This window comes from Panulirus ornatus, chromosome 28, assembly GCF_036320965.1.
Source record: "Panulirus ornatus isolate Po-2019 chromosome 28, ASM3632096v1, whole genome shotgun sequence".
Classification (NCBI taxonomy): Eukaryota; Metazoa; Arthropoda; class Malacostraca; order Decapoda; family Palinuridae; genus Panulirus; species Panulirus ornatus.
In genome coordinates this window covers 23,763,393-23,780,691 of record NC_092251.1, presented here as the reverse complement: position 1 = coordinate 23,780,691, position 17,299 = coordinate 23,763,393, and the positions used below count along the sequence as shown (strand labels likewise).

Sequence of the window (17,299 nt, the reverse complement as noted above, 5' to 3'; positions counted from 1 at the left end):
GTATACTACAGCACTGCATATCTGAAAACTGACTTTCCAAAACATTTTTTGTGCTCAAGACTCCCTTCAAATCATCTAGAAAAAGTACAATAACTTTCCAAACACGGAAGGTCTAGTTAATGTCAATCAAATCAGCATATAAGTTGCCTCTAGTCTTGCCTTTGGACTTTGTCTTGGAAAATGGAATCATTCCTTTCACAAGGATGGACAAGAACGCTAACATACCTTCAAAAAGTTCCTCGTCAGCTGCTGAGAAGAGAAAAATACGCTCAGTACTGAAGAAAAAGTAAACATAATATGACAGGTTGAGCAAGGTAGAGGTTTGATGTTTACTGTAATTAGCATATACAAATAAAGGATAAGAACAGAATAGCTTTCTTGTACTTTATAATATTCAGCAATCACAGACCCATCAGAGGATCTTTAGTAACTCGCCCAACTTTCCAAAATTAATCTTAACAACATCTAATTTGCACAAAAAAATTAACAATATATCAATCTTAAGTTCATGTTCATTATTCAACTAAACTTTTCAAAGTACCTTCATTAAATGAGAACTAAAGTCGTTTTTCATATGCTTTTGAAGATGCTATGATATATCATAAGGGGAAGTCAAAGGTAACTGATGCATGGCATCTAGGCTACCCCTTGCAATACTGTCATGCTGTATAAATCAGTTTCCATTAAATGTAAGCAATATCTTTTTGATATCTATCACTTGCTTCTTATTCACATTTTTACTTTCCTATTTTTTTTTTTTTCCTTTGTCGCTGTCTCCCGCGTTTGCGAGGTAGCGCAAGGAAACAGACGAAAGAAATGGCCCAACCCACCTCCATACACATGCCTTGATTCAATCCACTGACAGCACGTCAACCCCGGTATACCACATCGCTCCAATTCACTCTATTCTTTGCCCTCCTTTCACCCTCCTGCATGTTCAGGCCCCGATCACACAAAATCTTTTTCACTCCATCTTTCCACCTCCAATTTGGTCTCCCTCTTCTCCTCGTTCCCTCCACCTCCGACACATATATCCTCTTGGTCAATCTTTCCTCACTCATTCTCTCCATGTGACCAAACCATTTCAAAACACCCTCTTCTGCTCTCTCAACCAAGCTCTTTTTATTTCCACACATCTCTCTTACCCTTACGTTACTTACTCGATCAAACCACCTCACACCACACATTGTCCTCAAACATCTCATTTCCAGCACATCCATCCTCCTGCGCACAACTCTATCCATAGTCCACGCCTCGCAACCATACAACATTGTTGGAACCACTATTCCTTCAAACATACCCATTTTTGCTTTCCGAGATAATGTTCTCGACTTCCACACATTCTTCAAGGCTCCCAGAATTTTCGCCCCCTCCCCCACCCTATGATCCACTTCCGCTTCCATGGTTCCATCCGCTGCCAGATCCACTCCCAGATATCTAAAACACTTCACTTCCTCCAGTTTTTCTCCATTCAAACTCACCTCCCAATTGAATTGACCCTCAACCCTACTGTACCTAATAACCTTGCTCTTATTCACATTTACTCTTAACTTTCTTCTTTCACACACTTTACCAAACTCAGTCACCAGCTTCTGCAGTTTCTCACATGAATCAGCCACCAGCACTGTATCATCAGCGAACAACAACTGACTCACTTCCCAAGCTCTCTCATCCCCAACAGACTTCATACTTGCCCCTCTTTCCAAAACTCTTGCATTCACCTCCCTAACAACCCCATCCATAAACAAATTAAACAACCATGGAGACATCACACACCCCTGCCGCAAACCTACATTCACTGAGAACCAATCACTTTCCTCTCTTCCTACACGTACACATGCCTTACATCCTCGATAAAAACTTTTCACTGCTTCTAACAACTTGCCTCCCACACCATATATTCTTAATACCTTCCACAGAGCATCTCTATCAACTCTATCATATGCCTTCATCAGATCCATAAATGCTACATACAAATCCATTTGCTTTTCTAAGTATTTCTCACATACATTCTTCAAAGCAAACACCTGATCCACACATCCTCTACCACTTCTGAAACCACACTGCTCTTCCCCAATCTGATGCTCTGTACATGCCTTCACCCTCTCAATCAATACCCTCCCATATAATTTGCCAGGAATACTCAACAAACTTATACCTCTGTAATTTGAGCACTCACTCTTATCCCCTTTGCCTTTGTACAATGGCACTATGCACGCATTCCGCCAATCCTCAGGCACCTCACCATGAGTCATACATACATTAAATAACCTTACCAACCAGTCAACAATACAGTCACCCCCTTTTTTAATAAATTCCACTGCAATACCATCCAAACCTGCTGCCTTGCCGGCTTTCATCTTCCGCAAAGCTTTTACAACCTCTTCTCTGTTTACCAACTCATTTTCCCTAACCCTCGCACTTTGCACACCACCTCGACCAAAACACCCTATATCTGCCACTCTATCATCAAACACATTCAACAAACCTTCAAAATACTCACTCTATCTCCTTCTCACATCACCACTACTTGTTATCACCTCCCTATTATGATAAAAAATTATGTTGTTTGCCCTGATCGTTTGCTTCAACAGCTATTAGGCACACATAGTGTTTCTGATCCACTCAAAATTACCTGCATATAGTCAATGGCATTTTTCTGACACCTTTTCTTAATGCTCATCAACTGTTCATCACTTTTGGATCCATTTTTAACAATATCAATGAAAAATGTGAACATATAACTATCATCTATCAACAATGCATTAATGATACCAGCAGAGCAATTCTAGTAGTGTGAAGGAACATTAAGAAAGAGCATTAGGTAGTAGTAGTCAGTGGGAACATTAGGCAGGAACCACCAAAAACACTGTACCAGAGTTGCCCTCTGCCAGTGGCCTGTTTAGAGTGAAGCACGACAGGATAAGAAGTGGCATTGTTTTCACTACTCATGGAGCAGAGGCCACCCATTTGAGGGAGTTAAGGAGGAAATAGGCATCAAAGAGACAGACAAATATATAGATAGAATAGTAGTGCATTTTCTGTCTTTTGTATATAACCAATAATTACTCATAACATCACTCATTTTGTCTATTTTTTGCCATAACTCTATCTATAACTTTCACTTTAATAAAATTCAAAGTAGAAATCTTAGAAATGGTTGGTAACTTGGGCTCTAGGTCTGTTCACTGCCAGAGTCATTACGCTTATCACTGTCAGTATAACTAACTACTGAAAAGCCTGAACACCTTCAGGTACTCTCACTGCTTACAAGGTCCTTGAATAATTAACTGCTTTTATTTCGCCTTTTATGACATTGTAGTTCCCACTCTAGATATAGTACCTCCTAATGCTAATGAAATAGAGGGTTTTCATTCTTTCCAAACTGAAAACACTTTTATAACTAAATCAACTTACAGCTTTTCTTTATACTTCTGCTATCAATAGCACTTAACACCCTTGTTTGGTCAATTACAAACTTATTGAGATGATAAAGCTGAAAAGCTTATATAACTTGACAATGTAAACATCACAAATTGATCAGCAAATAAACTGCTGGAATATAACTTAGAAATACTTATTTAACCAGCAATCCATCTCTAAAAGCCACTGTATACTGAAATTTAGTTTCCAGCAAAACAATGAAAACATATTCCCATATGAAACAATGCATTCTTCAAATCATTTGTTATAAATCTTATTCTATTTTCAAATGTTTAATTACTACCATACTACAGTATCCGTGCTGCTAAAAGCAGTAGAGTAGGTGAGCAAAGTAATCATCTAAAGGTACCAAATAGTACACTTCTGACCAACACTCCCGAGCTTAAAAGTGAGTCAACCAACCACAAATAATGAAGTCACTTCACCATCAATCTCACTGGCTTCCTTCCTCCTTGCTTGCAGCTTGACAGAAATTTCTGATTTTCAAGTGTTTTCTTATTACCATACTACAGTTCCTATGTACCTAAAACAGTGCAAGGCAATAACTTAATTGTTCCAGAAAGTCTACACAGTGGCAGTGTATATGTATATGTGTAGCATCCTCTGGAGGAGAGGGTTTAGGCAGAAGGAGAGAAGTGCACTGAGCCACTCTCTACCACCCTCATCTATCCGGTTTCCCATTTAAATTGATTTTCTTTTTTGTTTAATTACCATACTGCTATATTCCAATTACTGTACTGCTAAAATCAGCATAGTAACAGTGTGAAGCAGTAATGTAATTGTGCCTGAAAGGTATCTCTTTAGTGCAGTGACCCACTCTCCACCACCCCCACCTCTCTCGTTTCCCATCTAATTTTTATGTTTAACTACCATAATGCTATGCTGCTAAAACCAGCATAGGAATAGTAAAAAACAGTAATCTAATTGTGTTAGAAAGGCATTTTAGAGGTGATGTGTGTGCAATGTGTGCAGTAATGTAGTTTAGTGTCAATGGGTAATGATCAGCTATATCAACCTCATTTACTGTCACCATTATTTTGTTTCCCACATAAACCATTAAAGTATAAGGGGCAATTTGACAAATGTATGAGAGACTGGAAAAGTAAAGTGGAATGGAAGGCAGTTTAAGTTGCCTATACAGTATTTGTAACCTACCTACTGCTCATCACACATTAATTGTAGTACATGTACACCACCGAATTTCCAGCAACTGATGGTTCAGCACCTCCTTTAATCCAGACAAAATTACGTGAGGGAACTTGAAATTACTGTGGCTACAAGACTAGTTTACTGGGCGGCCACAGATGGCGTTGTGCATAGGGCGTGCTTATTTAAATTCTTTACACTGCACTTGTTGGTGGTGATACCACAATTCTGTGAGATTCTTAGCTCATTGTGCTTAAATTTAACCCTAGCTAAGGATTCTAAGATGTATGAGAGTGTCACTCATGGTGTCAAACGTAAACACCAGTCCGTATCAATCCAAGATAAAGTAGAACTGTTGAAAAAATGAACCGTGGTGTTTCAGTGCATAAGCTGTGATACATCTACAGTATTGGTTCATCAACTGTTTATGATATAAAAAAGCAAAGGGATGAAATATTGAAATTCTAAGCAGAAAGCGATTCCAAGAAGCAAACTATGAAAATGGTAAAAGTACTGAGCACAATCGAGAGATGATGGAATGGTTTCGACAGCGTCGGAGTGATGGAGTGGACTTGTCAGGTAGTATGATAATGGACCAGGCTAAGTTGTCCCATAAACAAGTTAAATTATAACATGAGTGTGACTATAGTGAAGGATGGCTTCAAAGATTCAAGAAGCATCATAGAATTTCCATGAATAAAGTGTGTGGAGAAAAGCAGAATGCAAATCAAAAAGGAGCTGCTGAGTATGTGGACGAATCTGCGGAACGCATAGCTGACAAGCACCTCAGTCCTGAGCAGGTGTATAATGCAGATGAAATTGCATTATCCTAGCGATGCACACCTAGGAAAACACTAACAACAGAAGATGAAGACCCCACAGGATTCAAACAATCTACGGACAGACTTGCCATCTTTGGGTGCTCAAACATTTAATATTTGTTTAATCTAAATTTCTAGCAGTCCATGAATAATTAGTGGATTAGAGGTGTGTTGATGAATTATTATTACGTGACCACAGTTGGTCCAGCAAAATGGTTAATCCGGCAATGCTTTGGAACCACGAGTGCCAGAAAATCGGTGGTGTACCTGTACATGGAAAACAAAGATCAAATACTGAAGGTTAATTTGGGAACATGATGCTGTGGTTAGGTGAAATAGAAAATAGTATTATTTAAACACCTAATAAAATATGGCGATTTGTTGTATTCTGTAATCATTGTTTGCTTTTCGTCAGTCAATCTCTTTGTTTGTGCATAGTTTATCTCTGCTAGCCGAGATGGTATGGGCAACTGAATGTCCTGATCTCAGCCAATAAACCCAATATCTACTTCTGTGAAGATTTCAATGCTCACCATCCTACTTGGCTCAATACACAACCAAGATCTATGGGGTGAATTACCCATAAACAAGCTACATCATTTCAATATCCTCAACCTGCACAACCAACTAACCCATCACCTCCAACAGCCAACCTCACCAGACATCACCTTTTGCACAACTGCAGTGCATGACAGGACCGCTTGGAGCATGCTACATGAGATATTCCATGGCCACTTGCCCATTGTAATAACACTCCATCTGGTCCATCAATCCGCATACTACATAGAATCAAAACTCCAAAACTTCAGTTTTGTAGATCTTCCACCTGCAAATCTTGCAATCTCAAACAAGATCAACATAACAAAACAAGCCAGAAAAAACATATACTAGAAAGAAACCTTATAATTATACCTCACAAAACAAGAAACCAACTAAAGGCAAAACCCCATGACTTCAGAAGAAATAAAAGAACAAATTCACAAATATAAAGAACACCTTCACTAACCTAATCACTGAAAGGCAATCACAGTGTAAACTGGCACTCCTTCCAGAACACAGTGAACCATAAAACCCAGAGCAACCAACTTTGGTGCATGTTAAAGAAGGTACATACCTAACACACCCAGAGAAAGCAAAACCATACTAAAGAGGCAATTCTAAAAACTCAGCCACAAATCAACCTCAAATAAACTGGACACTCATGAAAAATACACACATAAACCAGACATGCACATTTGCTCACCATTGAGAACTTCTACTGATAAAATGTACTTAAAACCTAGAAGAAATCACCTGCAACAGGCCTCAACAACATATCAATCTTTCACATATAACACATTGGCCTCATTGTAATTCAAGTGCTTACAAATATCTTCAACCACTCCATGCACAAAACCAAAATCCCTAACTCCAACAAACTTTCTCTCACAATACTAACTCTGAAACCCTCAAAGCCACCCTATTCTCCCTCCTCCTATCATCCTATATAATTTCTGTTTTCTAAAGCCAAACTCTATGAAAAATTGAATCCACAACAGAGTAAAGCGAAATAACCCACTCTTTCCCACATGGCTTCAACCAACTACAGCCCCTCTCCTACATAACTCTAGTAGCAAAAGATATCAATAAAGCATCTGACACTGTTTCCTAACATCCTCACACAAAAGATATCTAACACCACCCCCCACAACAATAACAGAAATTGGTTAGCTGAATTCATAGTCAGCTGCCAAACCAAAATCACTCAAAATCACCCAAAGAGCAGTTTTTCTCCATCACTCTTCACTCTCTTTCTTCATAACCTCCTATTACCTCCAATGAACATAAGAATGAAGGTCCTTTCCTATGCAGGTGACCTCACAATCACAACACCTGACAACATAGTTAAGGTGACAAACATGCAGCACTGTACTACACAATTGGAAGGATGGTTCTCCTGCAGCAAGATTTTTGCATCTCCACAAAAGTTTTCAGCCATCTGTTTAAACCCAGACACAAATCCAACTTGCAACCTCCAATCACCTTAACTGTGCACTCACTCCAACTCAACAAAACACCAACTATTCTAGGCAACAAATATAACACACATGATATTCATTTCCCATACCACAAACATCAACACAAAAGCAATGAACAAATTAAATGCTCTCTGAGCATTAACTGGAAACAGATTTGGGCTATGGATAGAGTTGTGCGCAAGAGGATGGATGTGCTGGAAATGAGATGTTTGAGGACAATGTGTGGTGTGAGGTGGTTTGATCGAGTAAGTAACGTAAGGGTAAGAGAGATGTGTGGAAATAAAAAGAGCGTGGTTGAGAGAGCAGAAGAGGGTGTTTTGAAATGGTTTGGGCACATGGAGAGAATGAGTGAGGAAAGATTGGCCAAGAGGATATATGTGTCGGAGGTGGAGGGAGCGAGGAGAAGTGGGAGACCAAATTGGAGGTGGAAAGATGGAGTGAAAAAGATTTTGTGTGATCGGGGCCTGAGCATGCAGGAGGGTGAAAGGAGGGAAAGGAATAGAGTGAATTGGATCGATGTGGTATACCGGGGTTGACGTGCTGTCAGTGGATTGAATCAGGGCATGTGAAGCGTCTGGGGTAAACCATGGAAAGCTGTGTAGGTATGTATATTTGCGTGTGTGGACGTGTATGTATATACATGTGTATGGGGGTGGGTTGGGCCATTTCTTTCGTCTGTTTCCTTGCGCTACCTCGCAAACGCGGGAGACAGCTGCAAAAAAAAAAAAAAAAAAAGATTTGGACAGGATAAAGAATCCTTTAACATACTCTATAAACAGTTCATCCACTCCAGTTAAACTACCTCACATCTGCCTGGTCTTCCATCCACTCAAAACCAAATATAACAAAGCTGCAAGCCACAAAAATTTGTGCACCTAGAACAAATAAATATAACAAAGTGGCAAACTGCAAAAAATAGTACACAAAACAAGGTTATTTAATGTATGTATGACTCATGGTGAGGTGCCTGAGGATTGGCGGAATGCGTGCATAGTGCCACTGTACAAAGGCAAAGGGGATAAGAGTGAGTGCTCAAATTACAGAGGTATAAGTTTGTTGAGTATTCCTGGCAAATTATATGGGAGGGTATTGATTGAGAGGGTGAAGGCATGTACAGAGCATCAGATTGGGGAAGAGCAGTGTGGTTTCAGAAGTGGTAGAGGATGTGTGGATCAGGTGTTTGCTTTGAAGAATGTATGTGAGAAATACTTAGAAAAGCAAATGGATTTGTATGTAGCATCTATGGATCTGGAGAAGGCATATGATAGAGTTGATAGAGATGCTCTGTGGAAGGTATTAAGAATATATGGTGTGGGAAGCAAGTTGTTAGAAGCAGAGAAAAGTTTTTATCGAGGATGTAAGGCATGTGTACGTGTAGGAAGAGAGGAAAGTGATTGGTTCTCAGTGAATGTAGGTTTGCGGCAGGGGTGTGTGATGTCTCCATGGTTATTTAATTTGTTTATGGATGGGGTTGTTAGGGAGGTGAATGCAAGAGTTTTGGAAAGAGGGGCAAGTATGAAGTCTGTTGGGGATGAGAGAGCTTGGGAAGTGAGTCAGTTGTTGTTCGCTGATGATACAGCGCTGGTGGCTGATTCATGTGAGAAACTGCAGAAGCTGGTGACTGAGTTTGGTAAAGTGTGTGAAAGAAGAAAGTTAAGAGTAAATGTGAATAAGAGCAAGGTTATTAGGTACAGTAGGGTTGAGGGTCAATTCAATTGGGAGGTGAGTTTGAATGGAGAAAAACTGGAGGAAGTGAAGTGTTTTAGATATCTGGGAGTGGATCTGGCAGCAGATGGAACCATGGAAGCGGAAGTGGATCATAGGGTGGGGGAGGGGGCGAAAATCCTGGGAGCCTTGAAGAATGTGTGGAAGTTGAGAACATTATCTCGGAAAGCAAAAATGGGTATGTTTGAAGGAATAGTGGTTCCAACAATGTTGTATGGTTGCGAGGCGTGGACTATGGATAGAGTTGTGTGCAGGAGGATGGATGTGCTGGAAATGAGATGTTTGAGGACAATGTGTGGTGTGAGGTGGTTTGATCGAGTAAGTAACGTGAGGGTAAGAGAGATGTGTGGAAATAAAAAGAGCGTGGTTGAGAGAGCAGAAGAGGGTGTTTTGAAATGGTTTGGTCACATGGAGAGAATGAGTGAGGAAAGATTGACCAAGAAGATATATGTGTCGGAGGTGGAGGGAACGAGAAGAGGGAGACCAAACTGGAGGTGGAAAGATGGAGTGAAAAAGATTTTGTGTGATCGGGGCCTGAACATGCAGGAGGGTGAAAGGAGGGCAAAGAATAGAGTGAATTGGAGCGATGTGGTATATCGGGGTTGACGTGCTGTCAGTGGATTGAATCAAGGCATGTGTGTGGGGGTGGGTTGGGCCGTTTCTTTCGTCTGTTTCCTTGCGCTACCTCGCAAACGTGGGAGACAGCGGCAAAAAAAAAAAAAAAAAAAAAAAAAAAATCACAGACTATCAAGAAACTACAAACACTATACACCTTCACAATGAAATAAAAATCCTCTGAATGCAGTGCAACCTCAACATGCTTGGCACTAAAGTCTTTGGAACAGCACAACACCCCTCCCAACCAAACCACTTGCTAACTAACCAACAACCTTCAAGCATAAATATAAAGCTTAGCCCAGCCTCATACTTCAGCAACCTCTACTCAGAGATCAACACAAACAAAACATATACACAATAAAATAACCTGAAAGGCACTAGACAACTTATCTCACAATCAGTCACCAACTTCTGCAGTGTCTCACTCAAATCAGCCATCAGTGCTGTATCATCGGCAAACAACAACTTACTAACTTCCAACTACAACCCACCAGGCATACACCCATCAGAAACCACACTCCCCAAACACATAAGAGTCATGCTTTCCCATCTATGCTCTAGACATCACCTACACTACAAAACTGAAAATGGATTCAACATAGCACACCCTTCATGCCCATGATACAACTCTTAAAAGAAAAGACTGTGCACTTACTACTCAATTGCCCTGCACTTTCTGCACATATATGCATACACATTACAACACTTTATGATCTAGGGTTCCGATCGATGAACATGGTCAGCTTCCTGAGTGCTGCAAGAGCCTCTAAAGAGAGAAGGGTCTCCTGGGGTGGGTGAGAGGACAAGAGCTAAGGAAGGGAAGGAGTAGCACTACTCCTGAAGCAGGAGTTGTGGGAGTGTGATAAGAGTGTAGGGAAGTAAATTCTAGATTAATGTGGTTAAAACTGAAAGTGGATGGAGAGAGATGGGTGATCATAGGTATTTATGCACCTGATCATGAGAAGAAAGATCATGAGAGGCAGGTGTTCTGGGAGCAGCTGAGAGTGTGTCAGCAGCTTTAGTGCACGAAACAGGGTATTAGTGATGGGTGATTTAAATGCAAAGGTGAGTAATGTGGCAGTTGAGGATATAACTGGTGTACAGGGGGTATTCAGTGTGGCGAATGGAAATGCTGAAGAGTCTTGTGGATTTGTGTTGAAAAAAAAAATGATGATTGGGAATACCTGGTTTAAAGAAAGAGATATACACAAGGATACGAATGTGAGTTGGAGAGATGGTCAAAGGGCATTATCAGAGTATGTGTTAATTGACAGGTGTGTAACAGAGAGACTTTTGGATGTTAAAAGCTGAGAGGAACAGAAGGTGGGATGTCTGATCACTATCTTCTGGAGGTGAAGGTGAAGATTTTTAGAGGTTTAAAAAAAAAAGAAAAAAAAAGGACGTTGGGGAGAAGTGAGTGGTGAGGGTATATGGGCTTGGAAAGTAGACTTGTGTGAGGAAGTGCCAGGAGATTGAGTGTAGAATGGCAAAAGGTGAGAGCAACTGATGTCAGGGGAGTGGGTGAGGAATGGGATGTATTTAGGGAAGTAGTGATGTCATGTGCAAGAGATGCATGTGGCATGAAAAAGGTGGGAGGTGGGCAGATTAGAAAGGGTAGTGAGTGGTTAAATGAAAAAGTAAAATTGTAAGTGAAAGAAAAAAAGTTGTTTGGATGATACAAGGAAAGGAGTGCAAATGCTTGGGAGATGTACAAGAGAAAGCAGGAGGAGGTCAAGAGGAAGGTACAAGGGTTGAAAAAGAGGGCGAATGAGAATTGGGGTGAGAGTCTAATCAAACTTTAGGGAGAATAAAAAGATGCGTTGGAAGTAGGTAGATAATATGCGTGAGACAAGAGAACAAATGGGAACATCAGTGAAAGGAAGCAAGGGGGAAGTATACAGGTAGTGATGAAGTGAGGAGATGGAGTGAGCATTTTGAAATGTGTTTGATGACAGAGTGATAGGTGTAGTGCTTTGGTCGGGGTGAAGCGTGAAGTGAGAGAGTCAGGAAAAGTGGTTTAGGGAAGAAAGAAGAGGTACTGAGAGCCTTGCGGAAGATGAAAGGTGGTGGGTATGGATGGTACTGCAGTTGAATTTACTAAGGAAGGGGATGACTGTGTTGTTCACTGGCTGGTAAAGATATTCAATGTATGTATGGTTCACGGTGAAAGGCAAAGGGGATAAAGGTGAGTGTTCAAACTACAGAGGTATGTTTGCTGAGTATTCCTAGAAAATTATATGGGAGAGTATTGATTGAGAGGATGAAGGTTCTGGGAGCGATGAAGAATGTGTGGAGAGAACATTATCTCAAGAGCAAAAATGGGTATGTTTGAAAGAATATTAGTTCCAACAATATTATACGGCTATGGGGAAAGGGCTCTAGATAGGGTTGTACAGAAGAGGGTGAATGTGTTGAAAATTAAATGTTTGAGGACAATATGTGGTGTAAGGTGGTTAGATCGAGTAAGTAATGAAAGGGTAAGAAATATGTCTTAATAAAAAATGTGTGGTTGACAGAGCAGAAGAGGGTGTGTTGAAATTGTTTCTAGATATAGAGAGGATGAGTGAGGAAAGGTTGACAAAGAGGATATATGTGTCAGAGGTGGAGGTAACAAGGAGAAGCAGGAGACTAAATTGGACGTGGAAGGATGGAGTGAAAAAGATTTTCAGCATTTGGGTCCTGAACATGCAGGAGGGTGAGAGGCATGCAAGGAATAGAGTGAATGGGAATGATGTGGTATACCAGGATCAACGTCCTGTCAGTGGACTGAACCAGGGCAGGTGAAACGTCTAGGGTAAACCATAGAAAGGTCTGCGGGGCCTAGATGTGGCTACAGAGCTGTGGTTTTGGTGCATTATACATGACAGCTAGAGACTGAGTGTGAAAGAATTAGGCAACAGAAAATAACTAGTCTTAGTACTGTTCTATACTTTGGTGATCTATGAAGGGATTTTATTTTTTCATGTACATGGCTTCTGTTACCTGTAGTCTAGTAGGATTATGGCAATGTTTCAGTATTATCTTTTTTTTCAGTTAGATGCTGACAAGTGAGATTCATATCATTTTGTTGGTACCTATGTAGTTTGGGGCCTCTGTTTTGAAAAAAATGTGAAGTGTAAAGTGTTGAATGAGTGGTGTAATCATACTGATGTAGTTTACATTTTGAAGTTTACAACTTTCAACTGAGCGGGACTACTAGTAAACTACAATGATTGACTGTAGTAGGTAGCTGTTATTCATAATTTAGTCATTAGTTTTCTTGCTATTGTAGTAAAATGATACTGAGATGACCTTCAGGGATGTCGCAGGTAAAGTTCTTATATATCATCTTCAGGATATATTAGTCAGTTCAATACGCAGGATTTTAACAAGCTGAGTTTGGAGGAACACACTTTTCTCTTTATCAATGATTTTCTTTTTTAAAAACCAGTGATCTTTAACAAACAGTGCATTAAAGAAAATATTCTGCCTTCCTACACAATATATATGGAGAGAGAGGAGTGAATGGTTCCAAGTGAAGGCTGGTTCACAGCAGGGGTATGTGATGTTGCCTTAGTTGTCCAAAATGTTTATGAATGGGGTAGTGAAGGAGATAAAGTGAGAGTTTTGGAGAGAGGGGTGAGTATGCAGTCTGTGGCAGACAAGAGGGCTTCAGGAGTGTCTGTTGTTTGCTGATCATACTGCACTCAGGGCTAAGATTCAAGTGAGAAACTGAAAAATTTGGTGACTGAGTTTGGAAGTGTGTAAAAGGAGAACAGTGAGAGAGGTAAGTGACAGGACAAGAGCTAAGGAAGGAGTAGCACTATTCCTGAAGCAGGAGTTGTGGGAGTGTCATAGTGTAAGAAAATAAATTCTAGATTGATGTGGGTAAAACTGAAAGTGGATAGAGATGGGTGATAGTTGGTGCTAAAGCAAATGATTATGAGAATAAAGATCATGAGAGGCAAATATTTTGGGAGCAGCTGAGTGACGGTGTCAGCATGAGACAAGGTATTAGTGATGGGTGATCAAAATGCAATGGTGAGTAATGTGGCAGTTGAGGGTATAACTGGTGTACAAGGGGTATTCAGTGTTGTGAATGGAAATGGCGAAGAGCTTGTGAATTTGTGTGTTGAAAAAAGACTGGCGATTGGGAATAAATGGTTTAAAAAGAGAGATATATATAAGTATAGGTATGTGAAAAGGAGAGATGGTTAAAGGGCATTATTAGATTATAAGTTAATTTATAGTGTGTAAAAGAGAGCCTTTTGGATGTTAATGTGCTCAGACAGACAGCTGGTGGGATGTCTGATCACTATCTTGAGGATGCGAGGGTGAAGATTCGTATAGGTTTTTCAAAAAAGAAGAGAAAATGTTGGGATCAAAGAGTGGTGAGAGAAAGTGAGCTTGGAAAGGAGACTTGTGTGAGGAAGTACCAGGAGAGATTAAATGCAGAATGGCAAAAGGTGAGAGTAAATGATGTGAGAGGAGTGGGTGAGGAATGGGATGTATGTAGGGAAGCAGTGAAAGCATGTGCAAAAGATGCATGTGGCATTAAAAGGGTGGGAATTGGGCAGATTAAAAAGGATAGTGAGTGGTGGGATAAAGAAATAAAGTTATCAGTGAAAGAGAAAAGAGAGATGTCTTGACAATACTTACAAGGAAGGAGTGCAAATGACAGAAGATATGTAAAAAAAAAAAAAAAAAAAAAAAAAAAAAAAAAAAAAAAAGTGGCAAGAGGTCAAGAGGAAGGTGCAAAGGTTCAAAAAGAGGGCAAATGAAAGTTGGGGTGAGAGAGCATCATTAAACTTTAGGGAAAATAAAAAGATGTTCTGGAAGGAGCTAAATAATATGCATAAGACAAGAGAACAAATGGGAACATCAGTGAAGGGGGTAAGGGTGGAAGTGATAATAGGTAGTGATGAAGTGAGAGGAAGATGGAGTGAGTAGTTTGAAGGTTTGTTGAATGTATTTGATAACAGAGTGGCAGATGTAGGGTGCTTTGGTCAGGGTGGTGTGTGAATGGAGAGGGTCGGGAGAATGGTTTGGGTTAGAGAGAAGTGGTGAAGGCCTTTCACAAGATGAAATCCGACAAGGAGGCAGGTTTAGATGGTATCTCAGGGAAATTTATTGAGAAAAGGGGTGACTGTGTTGTTAATTGGTTGGTAAGGATATTCAATATATGTAAGGATCATGGTGAAGTGCCTAAGGATTGGCAGAGTGCATGTATAGTGTCACTGGGAAAAGGCAAGGGGATAAAGGTGTGTATTCAGACTACAGAGGCATAAGTTTGTTGAGAATTACTGGAAAAGTGTATGGGAGGGTATTGATTTGGAAGGTGAAGGCATGTACAGAGCATCAAAGTGGGAAGGAGCAATGTGGTTTTAGATGAGGCAAAGGATCTTTGGATCAGGTGCTTCCTTTGAAGAATGTGTGTGAGAAACACTTAGAAAAACAGATGGATTTGTACATGGATCTGGAGAAGGCATATGATAGGGTTCATAGAGATGCTTTGTGGAAGGTCTTAAGAGTATAAGGTGTGAGAGGTAAGTTGCAAGGGGCAACGAAAAGTTTTTATCAAGGATGTAAGGCATGTGTACAAGTAAGAAGAGAGGAAAGTGATTGGTTCCCAGTAAAGGTCAGTCTGCGGCAGGGGTGTAATGTCCAGATGGGTATTTGATTTGTTTATGGATGGTGTTGTTAGGGAGGTAAATGTATGGGATTTGGAGAGAGGGGCGAGTATGCAGTCTGTTGCGGATGAGAGGGCCAAGGAAGTGCATCAGTTGTTGTTCACCGATGATACAGCACTGGTGGCTGATTTGTGTGAGGAACTGAGGAAGTAGGTGACAGTTTGGAGAATTATGTGAAACAGAAACTTGAGAGGAAACATGAATAAGAGCAAGGTTATTAGGTTCAGCAAGGTTGAGGGTCAGGTTAGTTGGGATATAAGTTTGAAATGAGAAAAATTAGAGGAAATGAAGTTTTTTCATATCTGGGAGTGGACTTAGCAGCAAATAGAACCATGGAAGTGGAAGTGAGTCATTGGAAGGGTGAAGGGGTGAAGGTTCTGGAAGTGATCAAGAATGTGTGGAAGGAGAGACTGTTATCTTGGAGCAAAAAAGGGTATGTTTGAAGGAATAGTGGTTCCAACAATATCATATGGCGATGAGGCATGGGCTATAGATAGGGTTGTACGGAGGAGGGTGGATGTGTTGGAAATGAAATGTTTCGAGGAAACTATGCAGTGTGAGGTAGTTTGATCGAGTAAGTAATGAAAGGGTAAAGGAGAAGTGTCTGAAATAAAAAGAGTGGTTGTAAGAGCAGAAGAGGGTGAAAGGCATGCAAGGAATAGAGTGAATTGGAACGATGTGGTATACTGAGGTCGACGTGCTGTCAATGGATTGAACCAAGGCATGTGGAGCATCTAGGGTAAGCCATGGAAAGGGACTGTGGGGCCTGGATGTGATAAGGGAGCTGTGGTTTCGGTCCATTACATATGACAGCTAGAGACAGTGTGAACGAATCTAGCGTTTTTTGTCTTTTCTTAGCGCTACCTCACTTGAAGATGGGGGATGCTATTTCATGTGTGGCAGGGTGGCGACAGGAATGGATGGAGGCAACAAGTATAAATATGTACATGCGTATATATGGATAATTCTGTGTATGTATACGATGAAATGTATATATATGTGTGTGTGTGTGTGTGTGGGCATTTATACATGTGTATGTGGGTGGGTTGGGCAATTCCTCGACTGTTTCCTTGCACTACCTCGCTAATGCAGGAGATGGCAATTAAGTACAATAAAATAGATACATAGATAAATAAATGAATATATAAATACACATATATTATCATCATCATTGTTATTATACTTTATCGCTGTCTCCCATGTTAGCGAGGTAGCGCAAGGAAACGGATGAAAGAATGGCCCAACCTACCCACATACACATGCATATACATACATGTCCACATACACACATATACATACCTATAAATTTCAATGTATACATAGATACGTACACAGGCATATACATATATACACATGTACATAATTCATACTTGCTGCCTTTATTCATTCCCGTCACTACCCTGCCACACATGAAATGACAACCCCCTCCCCCTGCACGCACACACGCAAGGGAGTGCTAGGAAAAGACAGCAAAGGCCACATTCGTTCACAATCAATCTCTAGCTGTCATGTGTAATGAACCAAAACCATAGCTCCCTTTCCACATCCAAGCCCCACAAAATGTTCCTGGTTTACCCCATATGCTTTACATGCCCTGGTTCAATCCAATGACAGCACGTTGACCACAGTACACCTCATCATTCCAATTCACTCTATTCCTTGATTCCTTGCATGCCTTTCACCCTCCTGTATGTTCAGGACCCGATCCCTCAAAATATTTTTCACTCCATCCTTCCACCTCCAATTTGGTCTACCACTTCTCCTTGTTCCCTCCAACTCTGACACATATATCCTCCTTTTCAATCTTTCCTCACCCATTCTCTCCATGTGACAAAACCATTTCAGTACAGCCTCTTCT

The 17,299-nt window shown here is 40.5% G+C and overlaps 1 protein-coding gene across 1 annotated transcript in view; it reads right to left on the bottom strand.

Annotated features, from left to right (window-relative positions):
* The window catches only part of LOC139757917 (uncharacterized), a 401,228-nt gene that overhangs the window by 219,800 nt on the left and 164,129 nt on the right, over window positions 1–17,299 (bottom strand). Inside the window, exon 9 of the mRNA XM_071678863.1 lies at window positions 226–249. Coding sequence (XP_071534964.1) covers window positions 226–249 — 24 coding nt within the window. The remainder of the gene's footprint in view (window positions 1–225; window positions 250–17,299) is intronic.